The sequence below is a fragment of the Chinchilla lanigera genome, unplaced genomic scaffold (genome assembly GCF_000276665.1).
Source record: "Chinchilla lanigera isolate Chin_1 unplaced genomic scaffold, ChiLan1.0 scaffold00044, whole genome shotgun sequence".
NCBI classification, from domain to species: Eukaryota; Metazoa; Chordata; class Mammalia; order Rodentia; family Chinchillidae; genus Chinchilla; species Chinchilla lanigera.
The window spans coordinates 6,909,186-6,920,566 of NW_004955445.1; the positions used below are offsets into that span (position 1 = coordinate 6,909,186).

Genomic DNA, 11,381 nt, shown 5'->3' on the forward strand with positions numbered 1-11,381 from the left:
TTTTTTTTTTTTTTCCCCGTTTTCAGTACTGGGGATTGAACCCAGGGGCACCCTACCACTGAGCTACCTTACCAGCCCTGTTTTAGTTTTTGAGGCGGGATCTTGCTAAATTAGCCAAGTTGGCCTCGAACTTATGATCCTCCTGCCTCAGCCCTGCAAGTAGCTGGGATTACAGGCATGGGCCACAGTGCCTGGCTGGACGTGATTCCTTTTTATCCCTGAATACTTCCGTGTTTCATCCTAATAGCACATTTCTGTTACATAACTGCAATTATCAACATCAGGAAGTTTCCCACCTGGAAATACAGTACTATGGCTCTAATTCACAGTCTTTATGTTTTGCCATTTGTCCTGAAAATGCCCTTTATGTATTTTTTCCTGGTCTAGTCCAGGACATTTAGCTGTCCTCCTCCTCAGCCACCTCTAACCTGGCCCAGCTCCTGGGTTTTGTTATCTTGCCTGATGTTGAAATCGACGTTTTTGAAGAGGACAGGCCAGTTGCAGGCCAGTCACTGTGTCATTTGTCCCGATTTGTATTTATCTGATGTTGCCTCAAAATTTGATTCAGGATGTGCACTTTGGGCAGGAACTAATACACTTGAAAAATGCCAGTGGTGCAGATTCTTGTTGTAATATGGCCAAAGTTTTAAAGGCTTTTAACTTAATCAACTTGCGGATCTTTCAAACTTATTCTGAGAAAACGATCTGATTTTAAACAACTGAGCTAACAGCTTGGCTAAGGAGGAACTCACCACTGGGAGAAGTGGATGACAGGTTTGTTTGTTTATTTGTCCCCCCTCCCCCACTGAACCCAGGGCCTCCCAGGTGCTGTTGCTGGTCTCTACCACTGAACAGCACAGCCAGCCTTTGTCAGTTTCTTTCTCCCCTCCCCCCTCCCTCCCTTCCGTCCTTCCTTCCAGGAGGCATTTATTGACAGAAAGTTTCTGTCTAAGAGGGACAGAAGGGAGCCCAGAAGGTAGGTTGCCCACCAAGCCCGCTTCTCAAGGATGTTTACTGAGCAAAGCCACGAAGTGAGGCGGGTTTAAGGTGGGACAGGATTATAATCAGTCAACAGAGTTTCTTTTAACAGTTGCCTCCCACGTTTTGTCTTATTTTGTTCAAATTGTATTTAAAACAACACAATAATTGCATTATTTTCTAATGCAGCTTTTATGGCTCAATAAGAAATATTGATTTTTTTTTTTTTTGGTCTTTTTGAGACAGGGTCTCACTATGCAGTTCAGGCTGGCTTTGAGCTCACTTTGTAGCCCAGGCTGGCCACAAACTCACAATGATCCTCCTGCCTCAGTCTCCCGAGTGCTGGGATTACAGGCGTGCACCACCATGCCTGGCTTTTTTGAAGTATTTTGGCAATAAAGTTAGCTATCCACGTGGAAATTTTATCATTCTTTTAAGAAACATTTAAGGCTCCATCATGGGTCACATACATGGTAGATTTCCGCATTACTCGGATAAACATGAGGATTTGGAGCTTTGTGGAAATTATCAACCAGGGAGGCATCCTGGCCTGCAAGCAGATGATCACAGGAAAGTCACCAGTGATTATACATGCATGGCTTGAGCCTGGTGGCCCTTTCCTGATAGCACCTTCCTGCTTCTGAGCACAGTGCCGGGCAGTTGAAAGCAGCGAGTCCCACATGATGCTCTGCCTGGGAGGGAGAGTCCTTCCCCGCCCCCTCTCGTGAACCTCGGGGGTTAGGGGCCGGTCAGAGAGGAGCTGATGGTGTCCTTCCAGAAGAGATGACTCAGTTTTGAGTCTTGCGGGAAGGGAGCACAGTGCGCAGTGCAGAGCCAGCCTGTGGGGCCCATGCTCAGGTATTATGAGGAGTGTCATAGTCAGTCGCAGTGCGCAACCTGCGGTCCCAGCTGTAGTTCACAGGAGAACGAACTGCAAGGTGGTGACCGTGGAGCACTGGACCGAGTATGGGGCCTTCTGCCAGGGCTGGACAGAGCAGAGCCTGTGTAGCCTGCCCTGGTAAAGAGCGGAACCCCGGGTGGTGGCCAGGAGCGTAGGTTGCTGGACCCCAGTTCTGCCTGCACCGTGTTCTTCCCATTTGGCTGTCATTCCTGAGCCTCTGCATCCTGGGAAAAAGGAAGAAAAGAGCAAGTAGCCCCCCTGGACCCAAGGCTCCACAGAGGTTGCTTCTGTGATGCAGGAATTCATAGACAAGGTATGCCGCGGAGAGAAAGTGACATTGGAGCTGTTTTGTAAAATGCTGCCCAAATTAGGAACAGGCAGTAATATTTTATTTTTATATATATATGGCTGCCTACCCTAAGTAAGCCAGGTACCAGGTTAAGTCTCGTTGGTGATACTGTTTTGTTTTGAGACGGGGTCTTGCTGTGTCACTCAGGCTTGCCTTAAACTCACAACGATCTTCTTGCCTCAGCCTCCCGCGTGCTGTGATTTCAGGCGTGTGCCACCGTGCCCAGCTAGTTGGTGATTTTTTAAAGTAGCCGTATAGGGGTAGTTTTTACAGATGGGTTGTAGGGAGGGAAAAGAGGTTTTTTTTTGGGATCAGGAATCGAACTCAGGATCTCAAGCTTACCAGGCAGGCGCTGTGCTACTGAGCTATAGCCCTGGCCCTGGTTTGTTTTTTTTAAAATCCATGCTATAACTTTGACTGCAGCCCCTACAATAAAAGAGGGAGAGGCTCTCATTGGAGAGATAGCTAAGTAAGGGTGCAGCTGTGGTCACTGACACCCACGCGTGTGTGAAGGTCAGCCCATGCACCTTGTATATAAGGAGCAGAGCTCATCGGTCGCTAGTGCTCAGCCCTTGTGCATGTGCTTCCGGGGGCTTTTAAGACTGTAGGCATTTTATAACACATTTCCAAGTGCAAAGAATCCCAGCCTCCCCGTGCTAAGGTGGGCCAGCTGCGGAAGGCCACGTAAGAGCGGTGTTTTCCCAGAAACAAGGGCCGCTTTTCCTCGTACGTGAAACTCACTTTTGAAACAGCTGAGGCTTAAGAGTAGTCCTCAGAACTTTATGAGTTTTTCAGTGGAGCTGTCTTCCCAAATCAGTAGCATTCAGTGGCACTGGAAATAGAGCCAAGAAAAGATCTTTAACTGGTAGCAAACCCAGCAAAGCCTAGCGTTTTCCTCAAAAGCTTTGGCCAGTCCCCAGCCCAGGAAAAAGAAAAAGAATGTGGTCAATCCCCAGCACTGGGGAAAAATAAAAGGATTTGGGTTGAGTCAGGAAAGACTAGTGAGTGAATCTCTCTCTCCCCCTCCCCTGCCCTCCCCCTCCCGTCTTTCCTCCCTGTTCTCTCCCTCCCTCTTCCCCTCCCCCTCCGCCCCACGGTACTTGGGGTTGAACCCAGGCACACTTTCCCACTGAACTACAGCCCATTTATTTTTCATTTGCAGGCAGGATCTCATTACGTTGCCTAGGCTGACCTCAAACTTGTAGCCCTTCCGCTGCCTCAGCCTGTGCTGCATGGGATTACAGGCGTGCGCCCCCATAGCTGGCCAGAGTACTTCTATTTATTCTCCTCTGCATTGGAAGTTTAATTCTGGAGCGGGTCTGTGTACTGATCCCAGGTGGTCAGGAGCTTTGCATTTGCATTTTCACAAGATGAATTCCGTGGGTCTTCATACCGGAATGCCTTCCCAGACTAACTTCTGACCGAGGGCCGAGTGAAGCCAGCAGGTCACTAGCCTTGAAAGAGACTGCAGACAGATGTGTAATGAGCGCAGTTGCCAGTGCTGCTTTTCTGCTAGCGACATCTGGACAGATGGCGAACCATAAATCCCACAGATCGTGAGCTGAAGGTCCATTCCAAGGAGGGGACTCCCCACCCCTTCCTTGCGTGTTCCTGTGTATGTGTAGAAAACCAACGCGCTGCTCTTCCCATCCCAGTTCTCCCTGTGTGTTCCACTGAGCTTGGCACTGCTCCCCACTTACGCTGCCAGCCTTGACCGCCCCCAGGGCTCTCACCTCGCTTCCAAGATCCCGGTTTTCATTGTAATCCAGGATCCACCCTGGATCCTTACCTGGGCTTGTGGTTAGTGTGGCTACATCTGGAGACCTCACAGAGGGGGATGCTCGCGTCTCCCTTTTCCCTTCCCTGGGGAGAGAGCCCAGGCCTCCTGCATGCTAGGTGGGCACTCTGCACTCCTAAGCCCCACGCCCAGCCTGTGAATTTTGGGGGGGACTTGTGTTCCATTGGAGTTGGTGAGAAGGTGGGGCGGGGTGGAAGACGTGTGTGTTCATGGGGAATTATTGCGCTAACCTGAAGTACTGTGTATGTCTTCAAAGTATATACCGTGCACCATGAGTGAACAGAGATAGGGTTCATGATTTTTTTTAAGGAAGAGTCTCAGTGATGGACTTTTTGATGTGAAGGCAGTAAAACTCCTGCCAAGACCCGTCAATGAAGCTCTCTGACTATTCAGTAGGTGAGAGTAGCTGGGTGTGGTGGTGCACGCCTGTAAGCCCAGCACTCGGGAGGCTGAGGCAGGAGGATCCTTGCAAGTTCGAGACCAACCTGGGCTACAAAGTGAGCTCAAGGCCAGCCTGAACTGCATAGCAAGACCTTGTCTCAAATAGAAAAAAAAAGAAAAAGAAAAAGAAAAAGAAAAAAGAGTTCCCCTTCCCCAGCTCCATCGGTAACATCCAGAGCGTTTGCGCGGAAGAGTCTTGTTTGAAACACATTGTGCCAAATGCTCTCATGTAGCTCCTGGCAGATGTAAAGTTACTTCAGACCCATGAGGTGCAGTTTTTTTTTTTCTTTCCAAGGACTTGATTTCACTTTATTACAGATCATTGGTAAAAACAAAACTCCACCCAACCCTCAAAAATCTCACATGCAAACTTCTCTGTTACCTTTTACAAAAAGTTACTTCCTCCTCATCAGGGCATCAGCTTATTTCATTATTTTGGAGCACCCATAAGCCTGTAAGACCATTTATATGTTTATTGTAAAAGCCTCTGTCGAACATAAACTTGTTACATTTAAACTGCAGTCTCCTTTTACAGTTCTCACTGTTTTAAATAAAAGCACCGGGGGAGCGGGAGTGGTATTTATAACGCTACTTTTCAACCCTGTGGCTGTTTTCACGTAGGTCTTGGGCTTTGGGGAATGCGGAGAACTCTATTTGAATATGAAAATTTCAACTTTAAACCTCTGAACTCTGCCGGGTCTGCAGAGGTGTTTGAATGTCAGCCCCAGGAAATGTACACAGGGAGCAGAATTTACAACTCATCACTGTCACAGTTAGATTAGAGAGTGAGTTAAAGAGTAATACATTAACCAGGGTTAGCACATGGAGACCACGGCTGGAGCGCTACAAAGGCTCTCAGTGTCTGCGTGCACAATGAAAAATAGAAGTATAGCTCGAGGTGTTTGGGGTCAGAAAATAGGCCCACACATACTAGCGCCTTGGAATTTATTTAAGAAAAAATTTTTTTTGCTTTTTTTTTTTTTCCCAGGCTGTTCAGCAGTTTGACGGAATTGTCATTTGCTTGTTTCGACTCAAGGGAAACATCTGGTTTCTCCCTGCCATGTAGACAAACTGCTCTTATTCTGAAGCTGTCATCCATGAAAGGCATGCATTGGGCTCGGTGGGTTTGCTTATGAAAGGCTCGGGCCCACCTCTGTAGAAATAAACAGTCCTAGGAGTTGGAAGTGTGTTCCTCGCTAGGAACTGACTGTGAGCCAATTCGGGTGAAGTGGTGAAAGGAGAAAGGGGTGAATTTATTAGAAGACATTTAATGGTTTAAGATGTGGCTGGCGGCGGAGAGTTTTTCATTTCACTTCTGCAGAGATCTCACACCCCAGTTCTGCGGAGTGGCTGCAAGTGCGTTAAAGCGTTCCCGGAGCCCAGAGCGGGGAGCTGGGTCGTCACGTGGTCCAGGCTGGGCAGGGCTGGCTTCTGGGCCTGTGTGTTTCATAAAGATGTTTTTAGGCATTGTCACTTTCCTTCCTGACCAGTGTAAAATGAAATGCGAGGCCCCTTACTAAACTTCTAAAAAGAATTTTACACTGAGAAAAGTAGAGTGCCCACAGCAGCAGGGTACCCGTAAAAACAACCCTGCTGCCAACTTCCGCGGCTCCGGGAAGGTGAAATGAAAATAATTAAAGCTGGACCCTGGGCAATGTCCCTGCCCAGTGCTGAGGAAGAGTTTTTCTTTTCCTTCCAGTGTGATGGGCTGTGGGGAGAGTTCCAGCTCTCTTTTGAGATCGGTAACAAAATCACTGTGACAGTGCTATTCTTTTTTCTTTTCCAGGACACTTTGGAAATTAGGAAACTGTTAGATGGCTTCCCTGTGTCTTGTATTTTTTTTTTTTTTTTGCTCACTCTCCATCTTGGAAAATGCCTTCCTTCTTTGACTTCAGTTTTATTGGTGATAGTAGAAATGAGATTCTCCTGCCTCAGCCTCTCAATTTTTTTTTTTTTTTTTTTTTTTTTTTTTTTTTTTTTTTTTGTGGGGCAAGGATGTTATAGTTTTCTTTTCCTCATTTAGAACATATACGCAGCCCTCCAGCATGAAGCCAGGATGCGTTGTTTTTGACCCTAAAAGACGGTCCCTTGGGTTGGGAAGTTCACATTTACGACCAGACCAGTGTGCTGGGTTGCTGTGGCAGCCTGGAAGTCTGTGGGGTCTCTGTTTGTTGAGGCTGCAAAGCTGAGGGTCAGAAAATGCTAATGAGCAGCCCCTGGTGTGCGGTGGGAGAGGAGAGGCAGTGTGTGACTGTTGGGGTCCCCTGAGTGAGATGGGTCCAAGACCTGCTGGCTAGTAGCCAGGTACAGTAGGAGTGTTTGTGGGAAGGATCGACCTGCTGGGCTGACTCAGAAACTCTCTGCAAACACAGAGAGATTGAAGGTTGTGTTTTTTTTTTTTTTTTTTTTGAGGTAGAGCAGATGGACAAAGAGGCAGAGATCAGATTAACTGATCGTAAATCAGGACTGAGTTGCAGAAGGAGAAAAGTCTGAGCCTGGTCACTTAAAAATTTTGAGCAAATTCAATTTATTGATTTATTTTCTTATTTGAAAAAGCAACCTTATGCTTACTGTGGAAAAAAAAGGAATGTGAAAAATTTAGAAAATAACCCTGCCAGAGAAAGGTCTGAATCCTGCACATCGCCAGAAAAGGGTCACTCTCAGGCCTTTCCAGAAACCCCTACCGATTTTGTGCACTGTGTCCCTTGCATATATCCAGACCCAGGGGCATTTGTTACTTAGCAGGAATTAAAACGTGTGCTCTGCTTTGAGTTTGATTTCAAAACTTGTGCCTCTGTCTTGAAGATTGGAAGCCAGGTGTGATTGTTTGTCACCGAAGCAGTATAAATTTTAGTAATAAAACCAGAGACAACGTGTAAATTTATGTTTGGGAAAGTTAGGGCAAGCTCAGGTGAAGGAAAACGTCCTTGGCTCCCAGGGCCTGCTTGAATTTACGACCTCAGGAAGGCCCTCCTGAGCCTGCTGGGAGAGCTGGTTGTGCCTGCTGCCGCGGCTGGTGCCCCCTAGTGGAGCAGGAAGAAGGGTTCAGGCAGCCAAAGTTCTGCCAGTTAACCCTGACCCTTTCTTTACCTGCGGGTTCACCAAGTTTGAAAACAGTGGTGCGTTGTTGCCAAGGTGACTGGGTAGTTAGGTCTACCGTGGTTGCCCCTGTGCTGAATATATATACTTTTTTTTGTTATTATTCTCTAATACAACAGTGATTTACAAAGCATTCACACTGCGTTAGGTATAAGTAATCTGAAGATGACTTAAAGTATGCCAGAGGATATGTGTGGTTTTTGTGTGAATACTACACTGTTTTCTATCAGAGGCCTAGCATCTGTGGGTTATGCTGTCCATGGGGGTCTTGGACCAACCAACCCCTTGTAGATACGGAGGGAGGACTGCATCTAACATTTTGGATTAACGGACAGCCTCTGCCTTTCGGTACTGGTACTGCCCATGGTCCAAGACGTCCTGACGCTTGAGATAGTGATCTCCCAGAGTCCCAGGCCCCAGGCCACCTATGGTTTAGCCGCCTGTTTTATGAAAGTGCTAGATGCGCATTAGTAGGGTAAAGGCGCTTGCACTGGGAAATTCCACAAGTCCTGGCATCAGCCAGGGTCGGTCCAGCTGTCACGCTGGCCAGGTGCCTTCTAGATGTCAGCAGTGTTTGTGTGCAGACCTTTTGGTGCCAGGTGTAATGATTGTTATAGTAACCACATTGAATCAAATACAAAAGTGGGTTGGGATCAAACCCTCTGCACCCTATTACGGAGAGCTCTTTCAATAGAAATTACCTGAACACCACAGCATCTCAGTGGTAATAAGTGAAAAGATGTGGTGTTAAATTACGTTAAAAGTGCAGTCTGTTGGGAAAACTTGTGAAAATTTGGGGTTTTGCATTTAGATTCTTTTAACAGTGTCTTTAAGGGGTTTTTTGTTTTTTTCCCCTCTCCTAGAGTGGGGATGGAACCCAGAGACTCAACGCATTAGAGGCCCTGGGCTGCACCCCCAGCCCTGCCTTTCTTTATGGAGTGCGAGAAAGGAAAGCTAGAAATTCTCACTAATGAGCGCTGCTGTCAGGGTGCGTGGAAGTGCTGACGGAGTAGCAGGTGCAGAGCTCTGCTCTCGCTTGGGGCGTGTGCTTGGGAGGTTAAGTACTTCTTGTCCCTCCTGAGCCTTTGTAAGGTCAGCGGGCTTTCTCTGGACACCAGTGACTGGGGAAGATGTCCTGGCGCTGCTCGCGCACGTGAGAATTTGATGGCCAGCTTGCTCACAGGCTGCCGGACCTCCTGGCCACCGCGCTGCAGTCTCTTGCTGCTCCCCGCCTCAGCGGGATGTTTTGGGTCTCCCACAAGGGGTTCCAGCCCATAGCTGTGCGTGCCCGGCACACAACCATTGCCCCCTCATGCTGCACTTTCTTCTGATCCTGCTAACCACAGTGTCTGTCACTGGGCTAATTCTGGCCTCAAATCTGCTGCAGAGGGTTTGTTGACGGCCACGCCTGGACCCCCAACTTGTGTTCATCGCTGTTTATCGCCTCTTTCCCTCGTTATGCTAGAATTTGAGTTTCACGAACCACCAGCCCTAGGAACACTTGGTATACAGTAGGCATTTGGTAAATGGGGCTTGATTGTTGAGTGAATAATCGAGCACTTTCTGGGTTGGGAGCTATTCTAGGTCCTTTTTGGGAGTGGGACAGCCCCGCCCTCCTGTGTATAGTGGACTCACTGCCACTGCTTCATGTCCCTGTGTTCGGCTGTTTGTCTCACCAGCTCCTGGGGTGGCAACCAAGGCCTGGGGCTAAATTCAGCCCTCAGTTTGTTTCTGCATGGCTTGAGAGCCTAGCAGTTTGTTTCTCTCTCTCCCTCTCTCTCTCTGTCCCCCTCCCTCCCTTTCTCCTTACTATGATTGACCCTTCAGCCTTCACCGTGAGCTACATCTGCAGCCCCTTTTTAATTTTATTACAGACAAGGTCTTCCTAAGTAACTGAATTAACCAGACTAGCCTCAAACTTGGGATCCTCCTGCCTCAGCCTCCCAGAGCACTGAGATTATAGGTGTGTTCCACAACACCTAGCTGGTCACTGCATTTTAAAATGTAAAACATACACGTACAGAAGTTGGCTAGCCCTTTGGGGAGAGCAGTTGTTAGGAGGGTAGATGATGCTGCCTCTTGGCCAGCAAAACTTGAAACATTCACTGGCTGACCTCTTGTAGGACTTACCTTTGCATCCCCTGTGGGACTGTGAGCTTTCTGAGATCCTGCAGACCATCCTCTGAGCCTCTGGGACACAATGTTTTAGAGTTGAGTGAACTCACAGGTCTACAGTCCATACCCCGAAGGCAGACGTGGGTGTGAATTCTGTGCTGACCTGTTCTCTCAGACTTGGGAGACAGTGGCGTGTCCCGAGCCTGCTTCCCCATCTGAAAACTGGAGTTGAGACTGCCATGTCCTGTGCCTGCTGCAGGATTACTCAAGGCCATGGGTGCCTGCATGTGCTTAGCACAGGATTTGTGTTTAGTGTTAGCTGTTACTGTTACTGCAGATAAACGTCCAGCAAAAATGAAATAGTCTGATCATAGTCACTTACGCCACACTGTATAATAGTTGTAAGATAAAAAGCAAACCTGTCATTGTGGGTTAGCTTCTCCTTTTTTGAAAATTAAGAGTTGATTCTTCCCCTTGGATTGGACTCTTAAATCCCTCCTCTCCCGCCTCTGTTTTGTTTGTTTGTTTTTGAGACAGGGACTCACTCTGTAGCCCAGGATGGCCTGGAAACTTGTAGTGATCCTCCTGCCTCAGCCTTCCTAGTGCTGTGACTACAGTGCTGTGACAACATGCCCGGCTCTGAGTTTTTCTTCTGATGCAAAACAGACTGTCTTAGGGTAGTGACTGTTTCTTGAGACAAAGTCTGGCTGTGTAGTCAAGGCTGGCCTCCGGCTCCCAGCTGTCTTTCCTCAGCCTCCCGAGTGCTGGGATTACAGGTGTGCACCACCACTCCCAGCACGGTGCTGGTTCGGAAAACCTAAATCCCGGTTAAGAGAGATCCTCTTTCTCGAAGGGGTGGCGCATCTCCTGCCCTGTGAAGCGGGGGTCTGGAGTGTAGAGCTGTCTCTGCTGTGGGAGGCAGAAGGTGCAGCCTTGGGCACCGGCACATCTCCCATCTGGGTGCGCCGTGCTGCGTTCCGGCTAGCGATGTACCGCGCGGAGTTGAAATGAATGAGACGGTGATGTGTTGGGCCTGTTGCTTTGCAGGGACGGTGAAGGTGAAGAGTTCCAACATCCAGGTGGGCGACCTCATCATCGTGGAGAAGGTGCGTGGCGCCTGGGGTTGTCTGTGGGCCGTGCTGCGCGAGCCGGTGTGGAGGGAGCCTCCGCCCTTTCCGGAGCCAGAGCTGCTGATTATCTAATACGCCAGTGGAGCCCTTTCACCTTGCATTTTCCGACTCAGCAGCCAGCGACTTCAGGGGGAACAGGGTGAAGCGTTAGAACAGTACAGAGGTCCCCCATGCATTTTCAGAAGGGCAGTGGTAGGGGCTGGGGATTTAGCTCAGCGGCACAGCGCCTGCCTGGCAAGTGCAAGGTCGTGAGTTCGGTTCCCGGTACCAGAAAAAGCAAACAAACAAAAACAACAACAAAGAAAAAGAAGGGCAGGGGTAATGATTGTAGCTTCAGCGGACCCTCGCCTCTCCTGTCACTCTGCACATGTAGGAGGGTGTGTGTGTGTATGCGTGGGGGGTCTTAGTATAGTATTTGATTAGGAAAGTTTCATCCCACCTTGTTTCTGTAGGAACTGAACTATTCCCTTTCACAAGGATTAACTCCAAGAACTCAGGGTGAGTTTGAGGGAAAAGGCAACGCCAGAACCACACGGTCCCCAGATGTTATTATGGGTTCTGCTCTTCAGA

At 48.5% G+C, this 11,381-nt stretch overlaps 1 protein-coding gene across 4 annotated transcripts in view; it reads left to right on the plus strand.

Annotated features, from left to right (window-relative positions):
- Nucleotides 1-11,381, plus strand: part of Atp9a (ATPase, class II, type 9A) — a 114,577-nt gene that overhangs the window by 32,249 nt on the left and 70,947 nt on the right. For all 4 annotated transcript variants that reach the window (XM_013518320.1, XM_013518319.1, XM_013518321.1 and 1 more), the window contains exon 5: nt 10,729-10,787. In XM_013518320.1, the coding sequence (XP_013373774.1) occupies nt 10,729-10,787 (59 nt within the window). The remainder of the gene's footprint in view (nt 1-10,728; nt 10,788-11,381) is intronic.